The 19,501-nt window shown below is 42.7% G+C and overlaps 2 protein-coding genes and 2 long non-coding RNA genes across 10 annotated transcripts in view; 3 read left to right on the top strand and 1 right to left on the bottom strand.

The window, feature by feature from the left end:
* Positions 1 to 756: 756 nt before the first annotated feature.
* On the bottom strand, positions 757 to 5,266 carry sike1 (suppressor of IKBKE 1). The gene is made up of 5 exons (XM_014979192.2): positions 4,839 to 5,266; positions 2,996 to 3,101; positions 2,780 to 2,922; positions 2,568 to 2,681; positions 757 to 2,149 (listed from the first exon to the last, which is right to left on the bottom strand). The coding sequence occupies exons 1-5, from the start codon at positions 4,995 to 4,997 to the stop codon at positions 2,009 to 2,011; spliced, it is 663 nt and encodes a 220-aa protein (XP_014834678.1). The 5' UTR covers positions 4,998 to 5,266; the 3' UTR covers positions 757 to 2,008.
* LOC148158225 (uncharacterized) lies at positions 3,832 to 4,619 on the top strand. The gene is made up of 2 exons (XR_015763695.1): positions 3,832 to 3,945; positions 4,375 to 4,619. It is a non-coding gene; the product is annotated as an uncharacterized LOC148158225 (long non-coding RNA).
* A 941-nt stretch (positions 5,267 to 6,207) lies between the features above and the next one.
* On the top strand, positions 6,208 to 7,266 carry LOC148158224 (uncharacterized). Its single transcript, XR_015763694.1, has 2 exons — positions 6,208 to 6,314; positions 6,833 to 7,266. It is a non-coding gene; the product is annotated as an uncharacterized LOC148158224 (long non-coding RNA).
* Positions 7,267 to 7,824: 558 nt separating this feature from the next.
* csde1 (cold shock domain containing E1, RNA-binding) overlaps positions 7,825 to 19,501 on the top strand; it is a 29,088-nt gene continuing 17,411 nt past the window's right edge. For 2 of the 7 annotated variants that reach the window (XM_088006861.1, XM_088006860.1), the window contains exons 1-4: positions 8,035 to 8,139; positions 10,605 to 11,270; positions 16,157 to 16,355; positions 16,441 to 16,550. In XM_088006861.1, coding sequence (XP_087862987.1) covers positions 16,157 to 16,355; positions 16,441 to 16,550 — 309 coding nt within the window. In that variant the 5' untranslated portion in view covers positions 8,035 to 8,139; positions 10,605 to 11,270. Of the gene's footprint in view, positions 7,850 to 8,034; positions 8,140 to 10,081; positions 10,202 to 10,604; positions 11,271 to 12,449; positions 13,049 to 15,429; positions 15,619 to 16,156; positions 16,356 to 16,440; positions 16,608 to 19,501 lie in introns of those variants that run through there. The other 5 variants (XM_088006859.1, XM_088006856.1, XM_088006858.1 and 2 more) reach the window with 4 other exon arrangements.

Below are 19,501 nucleotides of genomic sequence, written 5' to 3'. Positions count from 1 at the left end.
TAATGCATTGTGTAAAGAAGTTAACGTAGATCTATGGCAAAATTAAATACATAAAAATAATAAGATAGCGTGCATTTATTACAATCAATATATATTTTACTAAACAAAGATGTAATACCTCGACAAAATGTTTTTCGTTGATAAACTTAGCACAGAAGACAGTTCAATTATGAGTCTTAAAGTGAATGCAGCACGAAGCTATTTTCTGGAAAACCCCCGCCACTTTGCGGTAAACACCAAAATAACCCACACATATTAAACTGACTTCAATGCCTTCTGAAAGTAGTCATATTCCTTAAACTTTTTATACCATTTTTTCCCTTGTTGTATCCACAAATTATGGCGTACTTACTTGTATTTGATGTGTCAGACGAATAGAGCACAAACTAGTGCATGAATGTTATGTGGAAGGAAAAGTATATTTTTTTACCACAAAGCTTTTGAAAAAAGTGGCATTAATTTATTTTCCTTCAAGTTGATACCACTGAAACTAACATCACCCTGAACATACCATCGATACAACAGAGCTTGGTGTTGGCAGTGTCATGCTGGGCACATAGATGCCTGTTAAACATATAGGTACAAACTGAAAACCATATGTGACTTTCCATTCACTTTACAACTGTGTGCTACTTTGAATTTTGTCTATTGTGCATATTCCTTTTAAATTGCAGTGAAGTTTGTGGTAGTATGTGACAAAATATGAAAAAGGCATTATATTTCTTGGCCAATTAAAACAAATGATCCAACAAAATGTACAGTTCACATTTTATTTGACACACTCCTATACGTCGTCATAATGTCTACACTGATTTCCTGAGATGACAATTTACAGTTTTTAACAACAAACATTTAATTACACAAAATGTTGGCATATTTGAATATCTTTTACTTTGTACAAAGACGTGTTATGAGCTGGTTTGGTACATTTCCTCTGCTTCCAAATCTGGAAACTGAGAATAGTCCCTTCAACATGAAAATCCACTCTATGTGACTAATAAACATATTAAATGTATAAATGCATTATGTGCAGCAGGTGAAACTTTGTGAAAAGTTATTTTCTTGGCAGCGTGCACGCAGTCTTACACTGTGTGGGGTGAACCAGCTGGCTTTTGTAACAGGCATTGCTGTCGATTTTCTTATTCAGTGGAAATAGATGAGAACGTGAATGTAGCAAATGTAAACTCGAGAGGTAGAAACTGCAGAACAGAAGCTGCCAGAGCTTGGAAATAAATTCAGAGGCAGCATCTTGTTCAAAGGAGAAAAAAAAAAGATTGTTTTAACCAAGTAAAAGAAAATTGTTGTCATGGGATTTATATCTCACTAAAACCAAAATATATTCTCTTTTCAAAAATAAAGGTTGTAACAGTAAAACAGCAACAGCTCTTGGAATTTGTAGGAGTCGTCTGGATGAGACAGGATGAGAAGGAGGGTCATGGTAAGCAACTTTATGGCTTTTTGAGCAAGTTGGCATCTGTCAGAAGAAACTTCCTCATTATAGTGAGATATAAAACTCATTTTGTTAAAAAAAAGAAAGTTTATGCTTTCAACAAGATAAAACTCATCTCAGTATAGACAAACCTTGTTTGAGTTTAATTTCTTGTTATAATGAGGAATTCTGTTGTTACAATGACATACTGCTCCTGAATTTGTTTCCACTGTCTAGCAGTTGAACATTTTCTGTTCTGTATCTCTAAGAGTAAGTATGTCTTTATTCCAAAATACAACACAAATCTCCTTTGATGCTTCTATCTTAATGGCAAACCAAACATTTAATCAGCATCACAGGTTATGATAAATCCACTCTAACATGACAGCAGTGACCAAACAATTACTGTACAAAGTGATGCTTTACAAGAGCTTTCATAACCCACACACAGGTAAATGTTCATGAAAGCTAAAATGCTGTGTTCAAGTGACCTTCACCAGAAAATCCACAACCCTCTTTCCTGCCTTGTTTGGTTTCTTTTCTTTTGCCCAGCCACAGTCCAGGCAGAAGCTGCTCTGCTCACTCATCAGACGCCGCCTGTGGGGAATGCTCCCATGGGGCTGCTGGTGGGGGTGATGGCGGCTGGGCACCATCACCTCTCGCCGTCTTCAACGACCCTTTGCTGATGTTCAAAAGGTCCCGAAGCTCCTTGTTCTCAATCTGAACGAGACCCAGAGAACAACGCATACAAGATGGATGGATGGATACAACTACAGGATTAGACTGACATCTTTATAGTTGTATAAAAGCTGCACTAAAATGCATTCAAATAGAAAAAACCCTTAATGCTAATCATTGTGGGATTTAATTCATAGATGTGATATTTCTCAGGACAAAGTGGTGCTTTCCGATCAGAAGTCTTTAGAAATGCGATATGATGGTTGGAAAGTTCACAATCATTGACATGTTCAGGACAAACTTTTTAAAAATGACAGCAGCAGTACACATAAGGCGACCAAATATTAGTGGTGCACCAATAGCAGGTTTCTGGCAACATTTAAAGCTAAATGAAGACAAATAATTTGCTGCCGTTCTGAAACTTCACTGACGACAGCAACCGAGTCCCAGTGCTGCTCACCTCTAGCTGAGCCAGCCGCTCCCGGATGGAGCAGTAGTGCTCATCGTCCACCTGCACTGCTCTCCTCATTACCTGGCCCATCTCACAGATCCGCTCCACCTGGCTCTGCACTTCCTGTAGAAAAAACAGCTAACCGTTGAACTCTACATAAAACAAGCAGCATCTCAGCTATGAGAAAATAACTGTCATCTGGGGACGTAAACAAAACTTACCTTGGCATGGTCCTGATGAAGGCTGAGCACCGGTTTGGTGTCCAGCTCCTTCTTTGCCATCATCAGCTGGAGCATCTGCTTTCGGTACCGACCCATGATCAGCTCCAGGGCGTATTGATGTTCTTCCAGAGACAGCCACAGTTCTGCAGAGGCCGTAAAGTGTCTTAGTGCAACTTAAACCGTCAACCAAAACAAATTGTCAGGAGTGAGCGTTACCTTTATTTTCCTGTTGCAGCTCCTTAATTTGAGTGTTCTCCTGAGTCAGGAGGACATGGGGCTTGTACTTTGTCAGCTCTTGAATATCTGTATTGTCTTCTGTGTGCTGAGAGAAATGATGATGGGTGACAGAGAGAGGGGAAAAGCATTTGAAGGTTTAGATTTTAAACTGGTCGCACATCCAATGAATCCTCTTGGATCAGCGCTCTAGCAGGATGAACCTTGTTTTGTTGTGTTTTGTAAGGAAAAAGTCATGCACGTTAACTAATACTGTTCTGATGTTCTGGTTCAATACTGCAAATTCTTACATGGTTTTCAAAGCTTTTTGAAAGTACAAATCTGAAAAGTGTGGCACGCTTATTTACGTCGGCCTCAGATCCTCAACTGCATCTCGGTTGTTAATTTGATCGGCACCAGTACATTAAATAAATATACTAAAGTTTTTTGGGTTGCCTTGTATTTAACTCAGTATATCTTCCCTGACCCCACTGAAAAAAGTTTGCACACATCATGATTCCGCCACCACTGTGCGCATGGTCGGTTAAATGCAGCTGCACAAAACACTCTTTAGATAATTGTTCACACAAATTTCTACTATTGAATGTGGCAGTATGCCTGTGGCCTTTGAACACACCACACAAGTGCCTAAATCTAATTGGTTGTGGCGCTGCCTGCCTGTATATAAAGGACCCTCCCTCACCTGGTTGACATGACGTTGTTTTCCTTCCGGTTCAGACCTCGGTGTTTGTTGGTGCTGCACGCTAGGTAAGGCAGGCTTCACCTCTTTCAAGCAAACTTATTACTTGTGATTTATTTACATTTTCTGCATAACAGCTGCAAATTAATGCGTGCGCGCAAATGATGCGCTTAACGACGCTCTGATCGCCGCCGCCTGTACAAGCTCCACGTTTCCTCCTTCCTTTTAGAGGCACTACATAAAGAGCTCAGCGGTAGGTGAAGTGCTGGAGTTTGGATGCTTTTAGATTCCATTTCTAACATTTATTTTTGATAGCCGCTGCTGTTTGTCCTTGGCTGGCTGTTTGCCCGCTGTTCTGGTTGTCCTCGACCGACGGTCCGCCTGTCAACTGGATAATCTGTCGACTGCCTACCTGTCGTCCTGTTTGCTGGCTTCATGCCCGCCGTCCTGGTCGGCGTAAAGCTGGCTCCTACTCGTCCAGTGTGGCTGATTTGGGCTGATTGGTGATCAGCTCGGACTATCTTTCTACTGCCGCTCTGAGTGGCGTCTGCTACAGCGGATCGGTTTCTCCCCGGACAGACTCTTAATTTGGACTATTGCTGCTTGATTGATTGTGGGCTGAACTGCATAATTGTATTGTTTGTAATTTGAATGTCTCTTTCCTTTATATTTTTTTTGACAGGAACGGCCAGCTCGTGGTGTTGGTGGTGGACTTTCCGGGTGGTGGTACTCCTTTTGGTTTGGTGCACGATTTTCTTTTGTTTTGCCTTGTTTTGTTTGCTGTGTTTTTCTTTTAGGACACTACCCCGAATTGCACTCCCGTCCCTGAGTTGCGCTAACACTGACTTTTAATGTGTGAGTGGTTTTAGACTAGTATTTTTGATTAAACAAACAACTGTGGAATAAATAAAAATTGTTACATTGTGAGATTGTCTCAAGCCTCATCTGTAGCGGGTCTGTGTGCCTTAAAGGTAACTTTTTAGTGGAGTTGTTGCAACCAATTATTAAAATATTGTTTTTAAACTTAAGTTCCCAATTTTTATCACACTGCTCCCGCCACATATTATTTTCTTGATAGCTATACATTATACTGAATCGGTCTGCCGCGTTTATACTGTCAGAGTGAAGCCGGACAGACGATCCTACCTTGTCTGGGAGAGCATTCCCCACCTCCTTCATGCTCTGCACCCTCCGTCCGAGGGCCCCGGTTTGGTCTATCAGTCCTTCAGCGGCCGTGTCGTGCTCCTTCAGTCTGTCCAGAAGGGTCCGAGCATCGCACAACACTTTCTCTAAAGTACACGCCATTGACGGAAAACTGACAAGTTGGATCTGTGACGTAGGAGAGCGGCTTGAACCGTCGGGTGGAAATACCTCTAAATGGAGGCTTGTGAAGCCAAAAAGCCCGAGAGTCTTTATAGAAACGTCGTCATAGCAATGCAGCACCTACTGTGAGACTGTGACGGTGAACAGAAGAAAAACTGTACACAGACACACAAAAATAACTATTTTTGTTAACTCTGTCGGTTGTGTAGGGCAAAATGTCACGTCACTTCCGCATCCCGTCGCCTTTTCTTGTGCTGCATTCAAGCACACATGAAAGCTCGGAAATCCCTCATTTAGGTCTAAGTAGAAGTTTTACACATTTAATAGACTCACATTTTACATGGTCCAGACCAAGTAGAAGAGCACTAACTACTATATAGTTTTAAAAATGATGTCCGGCACCGCTTCGATGGCGCACTCAGTGTAATGCGAACAGGGCTGGAACCGTTCCGTGCAGTGCGGAAGCGCCTAAAGTTTAACTTTACAGTAAAAATACTTTTTTTCATAATGCGCGAAAGTTCGGAGCGAATGTTCAGTCAACGTTCGTGAAAGTCAAGTCCGAACATTTGACGTAGTCTTAACGTTTGCTTGCTAGCTGAGACTTTCCCTTGAGTATGTTTACTGTGGGAACAATTCAAACGATACAACCATTAGCTTTTTAACAGTATTTTTCTTATAAGTTTTGCGGCATGACTGCAAAATTATCCGTTTATCCTTTGGGATTACATACCAAAAGACACATTGAATTAAAAAAGTATATTTCAACAGATTTTTAATTCAATTGCATCTTTATTGCCAATGTTATAAATACTGGAAAATTAAAAGTATGACAACAAATATTAGGATATAGAAAATAATTTTCAATTTAATTCTTGATAAAATTAAATTTCGAATATGCCAGTGGACGGCAGCAATCCGCCAAGCAAAAATGAAATATGACACGTCAAGCAAGAAAATTGACAAGTTTACTGCTACATTTTTTGTAAATCGGAATTTGCACCATAATATCAACATGTTTTTAAGAACAGCTTGACTCAAGACGCACGCGAATTAGCAGAGCTAAAAGATAGTGAGAGCCAGCTGTCAACGGAAAATCAACGTCTGACTAACAACCAGCGGCCAATCAGCTGGTGGTTCTAAGCAGAACCGCTTGGCCGGCACGATAGTCCCTTTTCACAGTGACGTCAGACAATGGCCGCCATAACTCGAAGCTGTGTATCTACTTCCGGTGTGATTTTGCCTCGGGAAACCTGACTGAAAAATTCACGGATACTCATTATCTTAAGGATATAATAAAAGGTAAGGTTAATAATAACAGCATTTAAGTGTTAGATAACCGTTATTTCTCATTGTCAATCCACCATTCTCTGACTCTCTATAAAATAAACAGCCTCCCATCGGAGAATAAACCAGCTAGCAGCAGCTTTAGCCACAGTTGGGGAAATATATACACCGCTGTCTGTCAGTGTTGTAACGTTAAAAGGTTCACTTTCTGTATTAACTGTAATAAAACAGTATTTACATGTTAGCCTTTATCAGTAATTGTCAATTCACCATTCTCCAACTGTATTTAAAGGAACCAGCCTCCGATCGGAGTGTAAACCAGCTAGCAGCAGCTTTAGCCACAGTTAGGAAACGTATACACCGCTGCCTTTCAGTGCTGTGTTGTTAAGTTTCACTAAAATCACTGACATCTTCCAACACTGTTGTTTAGAAAAGCATTTTAAATATTGATTTAAGCTCTATCTGCTAAATTTACATATTCTGATGTGATTCATAATTTCTCCATTTGTTTTGTTGTCCATCTTTCTCAGCAGTAGCCGACCTAACAACCTACCATATCTGAGATGGTCTTGTTCCTCTGTCCATGGCAGGTTCAGTCAATCAGCTGTGGGACATCTGCTGCCTAGTCAAGCTATCATGGGCCTCTTGATTTAAAAGGAGAAACCAGTACAGAGCCTCCCTGCTCCTGCAAGTCACACTTCTTGGATGAACACTCAATACTGCTAGCAGCTGTTAGAAATGAAATCTTTGTGTATCTATTCTGTAATTAATATCTATAAGTCTCTATTAATAAATGAATTGATGTGTAGAGTTCTGCAAAAACTATTGTAAATAGCTTCTCTTGAGTAATCTACATATGTGCAACTTTTACATTTAAATTGTTTCTTTTTGTAAATTTTACACATCTGGCAACGAAATATGTGGATGAGAGGAAATGCTAAAATTAAAGCTGTTATTGTGGACCAAAGGCATAAGGTTTGTGGCTGTTTCTTTATCTATTTAATAATTATATTAAACACTACATGGTTACTACATTACACAAACATAATTACCACAGTTAACAATTTAAGTCAGGGGTCCCCAAATTAAGGCCCGCGGGCCTCCTCATTTGGTCCGGCCCCCTGAACAATACCAGAGAGAATTCAGTGTTTTTTTTTTCCATATATATATATATATATATATATATATATATATGTGGATTTTTCTTTAACCACCAGGGGAGCTCTTGAGTAGATATGAAACTTAGTTCCCCTCAATAGAATATATACTAGTCAGTACCAGTCACCGTTTCGCTCACGGTTTTTTTCCATTTGCATTCTGGGTAAAAATCTATCTACAAACGCGAATATGTCGTCGGCAGTAATCCAGCCCCCCCCCCCGTCAACAAAAGTTTTCTAAGGTTTCTTTCTCGAAAAACTAAGACCGCCCCCGACCAGAAAAGGGAACAGTTATGTGGCCCTCGCAGGAAAAAGTTTGGGGACCCCTGCTCTAAAATAATCCCCAGGGTCTAAGAAGAATATATGGAATGGGAATGGGAATTAGTTGTTTTTGTAAGTATTAAACTATCCCTAATATCTGTTGCTATGACTCGTGTTTATAATAGAAAAAGCAACACGACTATATTTCAATGTTTTTGACAAAGTAAATCGTTACAAACAAAACAACTGTGTCCTGTTGCCGTCCGCGTATTATCGCGGGACTTCAGAGCCAGCTGAGAAGGTTTTTCTATCCTTCCTGGAATCTGTTGTTGTCAAATATCGCGGGAGCCGCCTCCCTAATCACTACGTAATGTGCCGTGCTGCTTCTAGCGGCGCTGGTGACAGTGCTGAAAGCTGTTGGGGTAAGTTTTTGTTAATAATTCAGTTTCGCTAAATTGTAAAATGTATTTTTGTAACGTAAAGTGGCGAATTTTCTTTTTATCATCTAACGAAGCTCTTGAAGTAAGCTTGGTGCCTGTCGTTTGATGTTAACGCAGGCGTCGGGCCTGGGTGGGGGCGCCTCGGCATAAATCACACACAACGGGCCGGGGAGTACGGCAGCATGATGGAGCTAACTGAGGCTAGCCACTTAGCTCCAAGAACGACTCGGCGACATTGACCAAAACCTGAATAAATAAGCTCGTAATGACTACAAAATGTCCCCATAATATGTAAGAGATGTTATTTTTGTCAAACCGAAGTCAAATCCAACAGAAATACTCAAAACTGTCATAAACGTGTGCTCGAGCCTCGTACGTGCTTTCTTTGTTTTCCAGTCCTCGTGCCGTTAGCCTAGAGACCGTTTTGTTCTCTGCTCTCTGCCTGACGAAAACAAATACTTTAAATTTAATGGGCCACTGCTCACATTACTCTGGAATGAAGTTTTATATAATCTCAGGCTGGTTTTGCTGTAGATTTTCCTTCTATTGAATGAATGTAGCCATGGCAGGTTTAGTGTAATTGATTCTATTGAACGTCTTATTTGTAAACCACATAGTTGATTTAGAAATAATTCACCATTAAGTTCCGAGTTACATTTTATTGCTAACCTGGAAACCAAAGTAGGGTAACCTAATGCATATGCCTCACAATAACCAAGTACACACATACTATTCCTCGTTGATTAAATGTCTCTTGGTGGGAAAGGCCTGGGGCGTAATGGCTGTTTGTAAAGCGATATTCTAATCTTGTCATTAAGGCGACGAGAGTCATTAATGCTGTCTCTGTTGCTTTCTTATACAGTTATCCGATGGGGAGTTAATGTCCCCGTGATTATAATGTTATGACACAACCCAGTTTAGTGTGTTTTTCAGTGGAACCTGTTAGCTTCGGTTAGCCTGGATGTGACGTTTTCGATGGCGTTGCATACTGCGACGTGTTGGCTCAGGCCATGCCTTCTGTTCCAGCTGAGGATAGCGGATTGTCAGGAAGTCACATGCCTGGCTCTGTCAGAGCGCTTGCCTTTCGTGCCTAGGAATAGTTCGAGGTCCTGGCCTTTCAATAACAGAGGGATTGTATTGGTTTTTCTTCTACTTGTTTAATTGTTATCAGGCCAAACTGTACTAACGCCGTTGATTAGCCTTTTTCAGCTTGTCTGCTCACATATTACCCCCCCCCCCCCCCCGTTTTTTGTACTTTTTCTCCAGGGCTGTTTTCACTCTGTTCTCTGACCTTTAACACACTAGCAATTCATGACCAGATGGCTGATAACTTATTTACTACTCTTTATTCTTTAGTGTGTCTCACAGTGTAAGGTTAATGTAAATTGATTTAAAAAAAAAATCCAACAGCCTGTGAGCTTCACATTCACCAGGTTGAAGCTTGTTATGACCTCGCGTTGTAGGCTTTGGGATGTGGATCAGACCCATTGCGACACAGGACACCATATCAAGTATCACTGGGGGGCCTGGGTGTTTACAAAGCAGTGTATTTAGGTCAACAACATTCTCCATTCTCCCCAACCCCACTAGTTGGGTTTGAGTTACAAAATAAACCAGTCTTCACACATGTGTTCCCAGGATTTATTCTATTAGTTTCAAAACCAATGGTTTTAATGGTAGATTGTATCCGTAGTAGAAAAAGAAATTTGGTCTAAAATGGAGCCATGAATGTCACCGCCCACAGCAAGTGGATCTTTTTGTCTTTGGTTCTTCTCAACATGTTTACTTCATGATATTGTGCACCTGTTAGATATCTGAGAATATTTTTCTTTTTACTGCAGCAGTTAATAATTGTGTATCCTCTAAAAGCCTTCGAAGACATGTGCTCACGGTTGTTGTCGTGTTTTTGTTCAGGAAAAATGTGAAACTGCTGTTATCCAACATCAGAACAACATGAAACAATTTCAGTATAAGTGAATAAAATTCACCATACTTGCATAAAGTCTGAAAAGAACATATGACATGATCTAATCACTTAAAAAAGGTAACTATTGTTCCTACTGTTTTTCCTGCCTGAAAATGTTATGACACAGTCCAGTTTTCTTACTTGTAAGCAAGGAAAAGCGGCTTGCTTTTAGCTAACTGGCCAGCAGAGTTCAGGGGTATTTGAAATGATGGTTGTACAGAGAAGACTGCAATCAGCACTTTTTCTTGCATCTCATTAAAAAGATTGTAAAACATAGCAGCGGTATGGATGAAAATTTAAGTAGTTTTCAAACCGTTCTCGTAACTCAAAAAAGTAATTTGTTGTCTTTTTGAGGTTCACGTCAGGTGTCTTGGAGTCTTCTTTTCGCCTCTTTACATTAACCCTAGATGTTTACCTGGATGCATTGCATTTGGTTGTCTCTCTAACCCAATCTTTTCTTTTCCCCCCCCCCCCCCAACAGTATGAAGTGAAACCGAACTGAATTTTTGTACCATCCGCAACTGCTTCAAGTTCAGATCACAACTAAAGGAACTGAAGACAAACCTCCCAGATTAAAAAAAAGTTGCAACACTGAAGCCAAGTGGGGGGAGAAAAGGATCACTTCAAGGATTTAAAAACACAAGAGAAACAAAAATCCTGAAACGACCAAAGAACACGCACATCAGCCCAACTGAAACGTGAAAGAGAAGCAATCCTATGCCCAAGCATATTCTAAGAAGAAAACTGATCTGAAACAAGAAGTTTGTGCCTACTCAACAGCTTTGACAAAGCACACGTCCCAACGCTGCTCCTAGCCCTCCTCATCCTAACTACGCTGCCGACTCGCCACTAAAGTGTAGAGTAGGCTGCTCTCTGCTAGTAACCTCCCATAGTCTCCCCCGTCTCTCTACTCCACCTTTTTGTTCTCCGTAACTTTTCTAAGCAGTGTTATCGCACCTGCAACTGCCTTTTGTGTGCTAGGTTTCTTTTTTCTTTTCTTTTTTTTTTACTTTATGCAACCACCTTGGTCTTGTGCCAGAAATCTGTTAGGAGCGTGCATGTGTTAAAGTGTGTGTATGTGTTTGTGTGTGTGAAGCTCTGCGAAGTCATCAAGATCCAGAGAAAAAAGATAAAAGAAACGGTAAAGGTGAGTCACAGTTACTGCCACCACTGTTTAAAATTGTATGCTTTTATTTGTTGCCATGCTAAGGGTGGGCAACTCCAGGCCTCGAGGGCCGGTCTCCTACAACTTTTAGATGTGTCTCAACTTCAACACACCTGAGTCAAATAATGAGGTCATTAGCAGGTCTCTGGAGAACCTGACTGCACTTAGGAGGTGATTCAGCTGTTGGATTCAAGTGTGTCGGACCAGGGAGACGTCTAAGAGTTGCAGGACACCGACCCTCGAGGACCAGGATTTCCCACCCCTGGGATAGACTATCCACTACACACTGATAAAACACATGGCTCCTTTTTTGTTCCTCAAAAACTGTGAAATGGGTTTTTTTCCCCAACTTTTATGTCTTTCTTTTTTGTTTTGCTTCTTCTGATTTAATTTCTGAGAACTTCACTGATGCATAATAAAGCTAATATTAGTCCTTTCAGGATGTTGTAATGTTTACATTTTTTGATTGTTGCAGTTTAAAATTAATTGATTTTTGCGACACCTTTTTCAAAAAGTTCTAGGTTTGATTTTCAGCATATGATCTTGGATAAAAGTTTAAACTGCTGCACATAGCCTTTTCCCTCAAAAAAATACATAATTTTAACATGGCTAATATTTGAACTGCAAATAACATTAAATACCTTCTTGAAATGTCACCCTTAATACAAATACAACCACGTCCTGAGGAGTTGTTAAAGTCTAAAAGAAGAACTCCATATTGGTCATTCAAGTTAACATGAACTGTATGCAAATCATACAGGACATCTCAAAATGATTTTTGGAAGGAATGCTTCCATCTTCCAGGTTTGTCTTTCAAGTGATGTCATGAAGCAGAAAGTTAAGTTAGAAGGGGCTAAGATGATTGGTCAAAATTCAGTCAAGTTGAGGTGATGGGTCAGATTTGCAGAATGCAATGCAAAATTTGTGAAAGATGAGTGAATTGGCATTAATATTTATGGTTGTATCTTCCTAGAGGGCCTATTTTGTGGGGTTTTCTACAAACAGTAACGTCAGTAAGTGTGGTGTTGGTGTCCTGGTAGCAGAAAGATTCACTGAACTGTAAATGATTTTGACCTGGTCACCAGGCTGTTTCTTGGCATCTCTACATGAAGCATTTTTCTGTGCTGTTTTTTCCCTGCCTCTAAATCATTTAGGATTTACTATTGAATCAGAAAATAAGTGAATCCTTATGTAGATTTTTAGACTTTTATACTTTCCAAGTTGAAAGAACACCAGGTTTTAGTTAGAAATGACCAGCTCCTCATTGCGTTTTCTCGTCTCAGTGACTTGTAGCCTGTTTTTAAACTCTGGATAAATAAGACGAACTGGCCCGTCCAACCAGTTGCCCCCACCTCCGTTTGGAGGGGGTTGAATTTTTAAATTTTTCCTCACAATTCCCGGAGAGTCCACATCGTTGTTTTCCTTTCTGAGTGACACTTGGCACACTGGCTGACCTTCCTCACCCATCATGTTTGTTCCTCTCTTCACCCTTGCAGACATCCAGCCGTGTATCACTGGGTGGTTACTTAACTGTTGTCCATTTAAAAAAACAAAACAAAACAAAAAAATCAAGCAGAAATTCAAACAACTTCGGCAAGTGCTCAAGCAACTTTGGTTGAAGTTTATGGGAAAATATGGGCAGCCCCTGGAAAGGCTTTGTTGAGTTTACCTTGCCTGCGTCACCACCCACCGCATTTGTTAGTGCTGACCTGAGCAGCACCTCCCCTGTGGGACTCAGCCTGTCGCCATATGGCCGATCCGTAAGTTTCACCTTCCCGCCTCCTCCTATCGAGTCCCCACCCATCAAACGCCCATCCACCCACCTTGCCCTGCATCTTTGCTGTGAATGGCCTAATCTTTCATTCTTTCCGGGCTCCCGAGACTAGCCTCTGCTCAGTTGCATTGTTGCAGGGTGAGGGATGTGTCTGTGAATAAACTGAAGGATTTTTTTATTTTTCCCTCACAATTCCTGGAGAGTCTTTATTTTTCTTTTTAATTTTCCACTTATGTTTTTACTTTGCAGCACAGTCTCCTTAAGACATTTGGAGCAAATCATGTTTGGATTGCATGCCCCTACCTTTTTTTTTTTTTTTTTTTTTTTTTTTAATAAAAAAACAAGAAAATTGGAGAAATGTTGCGTGAAGTGCCCACCCATCACTAAAACCCTGTGTGCTCTGATTTTCAAATGAAAACATAACAAAATATTGAAATCTCTTTTGAGAGTAAACTGATGTTTATCGTGATAAACCAGAACATGATCTAAAAGAGGCTTTTCTGGGATTCCCCTTCATTACCCATAATCCATCATCAGCTGTGTTCACTGTAGATGCACCACTGTTTGAACTGTCTGTGTTTTGACTCCTTCAGTAGTTTTTGTTTTTTATATTAATTGGCAACAATGCACTTGAACCATTTTATTATAACTGGTTGTCAATATGTTCCTTTGCTTTCTCTGTGAACTGTTAAAAAACATTGTTATTGTCATGGCTATTGGTGCTAAACATTTCTTTAATCGAAGGTTGTCATGGTTGCAGATCCGTTCTTTTCTCTGATTTTTAGGCTATGGTGTTTCTAAACACGTGCTTTTAAATTTACAAACAACTCTGAAAGAACCGTCTGAAATCTTTGTCAATGAGCGTCTTAAAATATAAAATCAGGAAATTGGTGAGAAGTGAAGCTGTGGAATAAACTTTTGATATTAAAGGGATAGTTTGAATTTTCTTAATTGAAGTTTTGTATTGTGTATATATATATATATATATATATATATATATAAAATGAGTTTCTAGAAAAGTAAATAGAATAGTGAAAGGCTAGTGAAATAAAATAACCAAAGTCAATCCTGGAAACCAAAAGGAAATGATCGATATTAACTATTTATCCATCCATCCATTTTCTTCCGCTTATCCGGGATCGGGTCGCGAAGTCAGCAGCTTCAGAAGGGAGGCCCAGACTTCCCTCTCCTCAGCCACTTGTTCCAGCTCCTCCAGGGGAACTCCAAGGCGTTCCTAGACCAACCGAGAAACGTAGTCCCTCCAGTGTGCCCTGGGTCTTTCCCGTGGTCTCCTCTTGGTGGGACGTGCCTGGAACACCTCAACAGGGAGGCGTCCAGGAGGCATCCTGACCAGATGCCCGAGCCACCTCAACTGGCTCCTCTCGACGTGGAGGAGCAGCAGCTCTACTCTGAGTCCCTCCTGGATGACCGGGCTTCTCACCCTATCTCTAAGGGAGAGCCCAGACACCCTGCGGAGGAAACCCATTTCGGCCACTTGTATCCTTGATCTCATTCTTTTGGTCATGACCCAAAGCTCATGACCATAGATGAGGGTGGGAACGTAGATCGACCGGTAAATCGAGAGCTTCGCTTTTTGACTCAGCTCTCTCTTCACCATGACGGACAGGTACAGCGCCCGCTTCACGGCAGACGCTACCCAAATCCGCCTGTCGATCTTCCGCTCTCTTCTTCCGTCATTCGTGAACAAGATCCTCAGATACTTAAACTCCTCCACTTGAGACAGGATGGCCCCCTGACCCGGATAAGGCACTCTGCCCTTTTCCGGCTCAAGACCATGGCCTCGGATTTGGAGACACTAGGTATTAACTATTTAAAAATGTCAAAACTTCCACATTTGTCTTTTTCTCAGTTAAAAGTTTGAGTTATGTTGAAGTTGCATTTACCAACTGTCGATCCACCTGATTGGCTTATTGTGGGTCTAATGGGGGTAAATTCTGGTGCAAACCTGGAAAATACACCAAAACAAGCGTTCGATCAACGGATCGATCAACCTTCATGTTGCTATGTTAGTGTAACATGAACGTTTTGTGTTTGACTTGGGGAAAATGCCAAGAAAACCTGAGACTCATTTATTGACTGTTAATATCTGTTCATATTGTAATGTGTCCTACAAGTGTGAACATTTCCAGTTTGTTTAAAATGGCTAAAATGTGTCATTGCAGCCTACCACGTCCGAGGATTTGACTCTTTCCCAGTGGGGATGATGTGTCATAGAACCTCATTTGAAAAAAGTTGAACTATCCCTTTAAGACATTTTTTCTTTTTTTAAACATAACACGTGATGGCCAATCATTGCAGGTAAATTGTGAGTAAGCAACATGCATAAAGTTCTTCCTTTCCCAACAGTGTGTTGCTGCTCTGTCCCCTGTGTCAGAAATGGAAAGGGGCTCCTCTGAACCCCCTGTTGTCCGCAGCGGTGGCTCGGCCCCCGATACCTCCACCACTCCAATGCCCATACCCCGCTCCTCCTCTGTCTCTTGCCACCCTCACCCTGGAAGTAAAAAGTACAAGCGGACTCCTTTATATCAGAGATCAGTAAGGGGAAATGTTGAGCAGTGGCCATGTTGGCTGAGCTGCTCTGCTGTTACATCGCCTTTGCTAACAGCATGGCGTGTAGATGTTGGCAGAATTTAAAAAATTAACCAGGGTGTTGGAAGTTTTTGCAGCTTTTTTACATCAAGTTCTAGCATATTCACTGACGTTGGTGGGTTAGATGAATCGTTCGACCCAGCAGCTGCATGCAACTACTCAGTCTGTGCTTGGATGCTTTAGTTGGTAGTAATTTGAGTGAATTTGTGTTTTTTTTGCATGATAAAATTGAGAATATTCACAAGTTGTTGGATATTGTTGGGTGTTGTCAGCTATACTGACATTATTTTTTCCCCCAGAAGGTTCTAATGTATTTTTATTTTAATGTTTTTCTCACCATATTCTCAAAATTTTATTATTGCACGTTTTTTCTTTTAAAGTTTTGCATCAAAAACTGCATTAATTTGCCTTTTCCACTCCTGTGTTTGGAAATGCTTTGCACTGATGCCTTCCAAATGCATTTACCAGTTTGTTCTCGTTTCAGATGAGTTTTGACCCAGGCATGCTTCATAACAATGGACACACTGCATATGCCAACGGCTCAGGGCCTGGCATCAGGGAAACCGGTGTGGTGGAGAAGCTGTTGACTTCCTATGGATTCATCCAGTGCTCAGAGCGCCAGGCTCGTCTTTTCTTCCATTGCTCCCAGTATAACGGGAACCTGCAGGAGCTTAAAATAGGAGGTGAGATGCCTGGGTAGAACAAAATCGAAGCCTCTGTTGCTACTTTGAATCTCTCTAAAGTTTTGTCTGCTTTTTCTTCTCTCAGATGATGTAGAGTTTGAGGTGTCCTCTGACAGGCGCACTGGCAAGCCCATAGCAGTGAAGCTGCTTAAGATAAAGCCAGAAGTGCTGCCAGAGGAGCGCATCTCGGGCCAGGTGGGGCCAGACCTGCACGCCTATCCCTTTACTGTGCTGCATGGTTATATTCATCCAGTTAAGAGCACCGTTTTATTTTTGGTTGTCATTTGTCTGTCAGCTTTACTGAGAAAATCAGTTGTTTTTCTGTTTCCCCTCTCTCCAAACATATGGGTGACTTTTTTTCCCCCCCTTACGTTTACATGACTTGAATTTCTCTCTCTTTGTCATTTTGCTTTAGGGATGTCCTGATCCATCTGACTTTAGTATACCCAACTAAATTCAAATACTGATGAATTTAGCTTTTTAAAGTTTGATTTTTCTCTGTACTACAACTCTCAGTAATACATGCTGCCATTTTTGACTTTTTTGTTTCTTTTTAGGTTTTCTGTTTAAACAGTTTGCAAAACTGTATTACAGATTGTCCAGATTATGCTCTTTGTCAGTTTACCCTTGTTCTTGATTTTTTTTTTTTGAGTTATCAGACTTTGTCATGTGTGCTTATAAATGACTCTAGATTCATTGCCATTGACCATAAAATTGCCCAATTTGGAATTGCAAGAATACATTTGCTTTAATGGAAACAGCAATTTTGAAAAGAAACAAACCCTTCAGGTTTTTGAAATAGTTCTTGCACCAGGATGAGGTGATTATCTTGGTGCAAGGATTATTCACCTCATCCTGTTGTATTTTGCCAGACTGCAGTGGAAACATTGTTTCACCTCACACCAGTCATGTGATCAACTGCAGGTTACTACTGGTAGAAAAAACGAACAAGACAGCAGGAAGTGGTAGGAGGAACATGGCACAGCATTTTTATTTTTATTTTGACAAACTAATTCACATGATCCATCCATCCATCCATTTTCTTCCGCTTCATCCGGGGTCGGGTCGCAGGGGCAGCAGCTTCAGAAGGGAGGCCCAAACTTCCCTCTCCCCACCCACTTCTTCCAGCTCCTCCGGGGGAACCCCAAGGCGTTCCCAGGCCAGCCGAGAGACATAGTCCTTCCAGCGTGTCCTGGGTCTTCCCCGGGGCCTCCTCCCGGTGGGACGTGCCTGGAACACCTCACCAGGGAGGCATCCGGGAGGCATCCTTACCAGATGCCCCGAGCCACCTCAACTGGCTCCTCTCGACGTGGAGGAGCAGCGGCTCTTCTCTGAGTCCCTCCCGGATGGCCGAGCTTCTCACCCTATCTAAGGGAGAGCCCAGCCACCCTGCGGAGGAAACCCATTTCGGCCGCTTGTATCCGTGATCTTGTTCTTTCGGTCATGACCCAAAGCTCATGACCATAGATGAGGGTGGGAACGTAGATCGACCGGTAAATCGAGAGCTTCGCTTTTTGACTCAGCTCTCTCTTCACCACGACGGATTGGTACAGCGCCCGCTTCACGGCAGACGCTGCCCCAATCTGCCTGTCGATCTCTCGCTCCCTTCTTCCCCCATTCGTGAACAAGATCCCCAGATACTTATACTCCTCCACTTGAGGCTGGACGACCCCCCTGACCCGGAGAAGGCACTCTGCCCTTTTCCGGCTCAAGACCATGGCCTCGGATTTGGAGGCACTGAGCCTCATCCCAGCCGCTTCACACTCGGCCACGAACTGCTCCAGCAAGAGCTTCAGATCACGTTCTGATGAAGCCAACAGGACCACATCATCCGCAAAACGCAGAGATGCGATCCTAAGGCCACCAAAACAGATCCCCTCAACACCTCGGCTGCGCCTAGAAATTCTGTCCATGAAAGTAATGAACAGAATCGGTGAGAAAGGGCAGCCTTGGCGGAGTCCAACTCTCACCGGAAACGAGCCCGACTTACTGCCAGCAATGCGGACCAGACTCTGACACCGGTCATACAGGGACCTGACAGCCCGTATCAAAGGGCCCGGTACCCCATACTCCCGGAGAACCCCCCACAAAGCCCCCTAGGGACACGGTCAAACACCTTCTCCAAGTCCACAAAACACATGTAGACTGGTTGGGCAAACTCCCATGCACCCTCCAGGACCCTGCTGATGGTGTAGAGCTGGTCCAGTGTTCCACGACCAGGACGAAAGCCACACTGCTCTTCCTGAATCTGAGGTTAAACTATCCGACGGACCCTCCTCTCCAGGACCCCTGAATAGACCTTACCAGGGAGGCTTAAGAGTGTGACCCCCCTGTAATTGGAGCACACCCTCCGGTCCCCCTTTTTGAACAGGGGGACCACCACCCCAGTCTGCCAATCCAGGGGAACTGCCCCCGATGTCCATGCGATATTGCAGAGTCGTGTGAGCCAACACAACCCTACAACATCCAGAGCCTTAAGGAACTCCGGGCGGATCTCATCCACCCCAGGGGACCTGCCACCGAGGAGCTTTTTGACCACCTCGGCGACCTTGTCCCCAGACATTGGAGAGCCCAACCCAGAGTCCCTAGGATCAGCTTCCTCAACAGAAGGCATGTTGGTGGGATTGAGGAGGTCTTCGAAGTATTCCGCCCACCGGCCCACAACGTCCCGAGTCGAGGTCAGCAGCACACCATCCCCACCATAAATGGTGTTGGTGCTGCACCGCTTCCCCCTCCTGAGACGCTGGATGGTGGACCAGAATCGCCTCGAAGCTATGTGGAAGTCTTTCTCCACGGCCTCTCCAAACTCCTCCCACGCCCGGGTTTTTGCCGCAGCGACCACCCGTGCCGCATGCCGCTTCGCCCGCCGGTACCCATCAACTGCGTCTGGAGTCCCACAGGCCAAAAAGGCCCGATAGGACTCCTCCTTCAGCTTGTCAGCATCCCTCACCGAAGGTGTCCACCAACGGGTTCGAAGGTTGCCGCCGCAACAGGCACCAACAACCTTGCGGCCGCAGCTCCGATAAGCCGCCTCGGCAATGGAGGTATGGAACATGGTCCATTCAGACTCAATGTCTCCCACCTCCCCCGGAACGTGCTCGAAGTTCTGCCGGAGATGGGAGTTAAAGCTCCGTCTCACAGGGGAC

Source organism: Poecilia mexicana, unplaced genomic scaffold (genome assembly GCF_051168715.1).
Source record: "Poecilia mexicana isolate PSO_F unplaced genomic scaffold, ASM5116871v1 scaffold_7, whole genome shotgun sequence".
In the NCBI taxonomy this organism is placed as follows: Eukaryota; Metazoa; Chordata; class Actinopteri; order Cyprinodontiformes; family Poeciliidae; genus Poecilia; species Poecilia mexicana.
The sequence above is the reverse complement of the archived record's forward strand: the minus strand, read 5'-3'. Positions and strand labels throughout refer to the sequence as shown.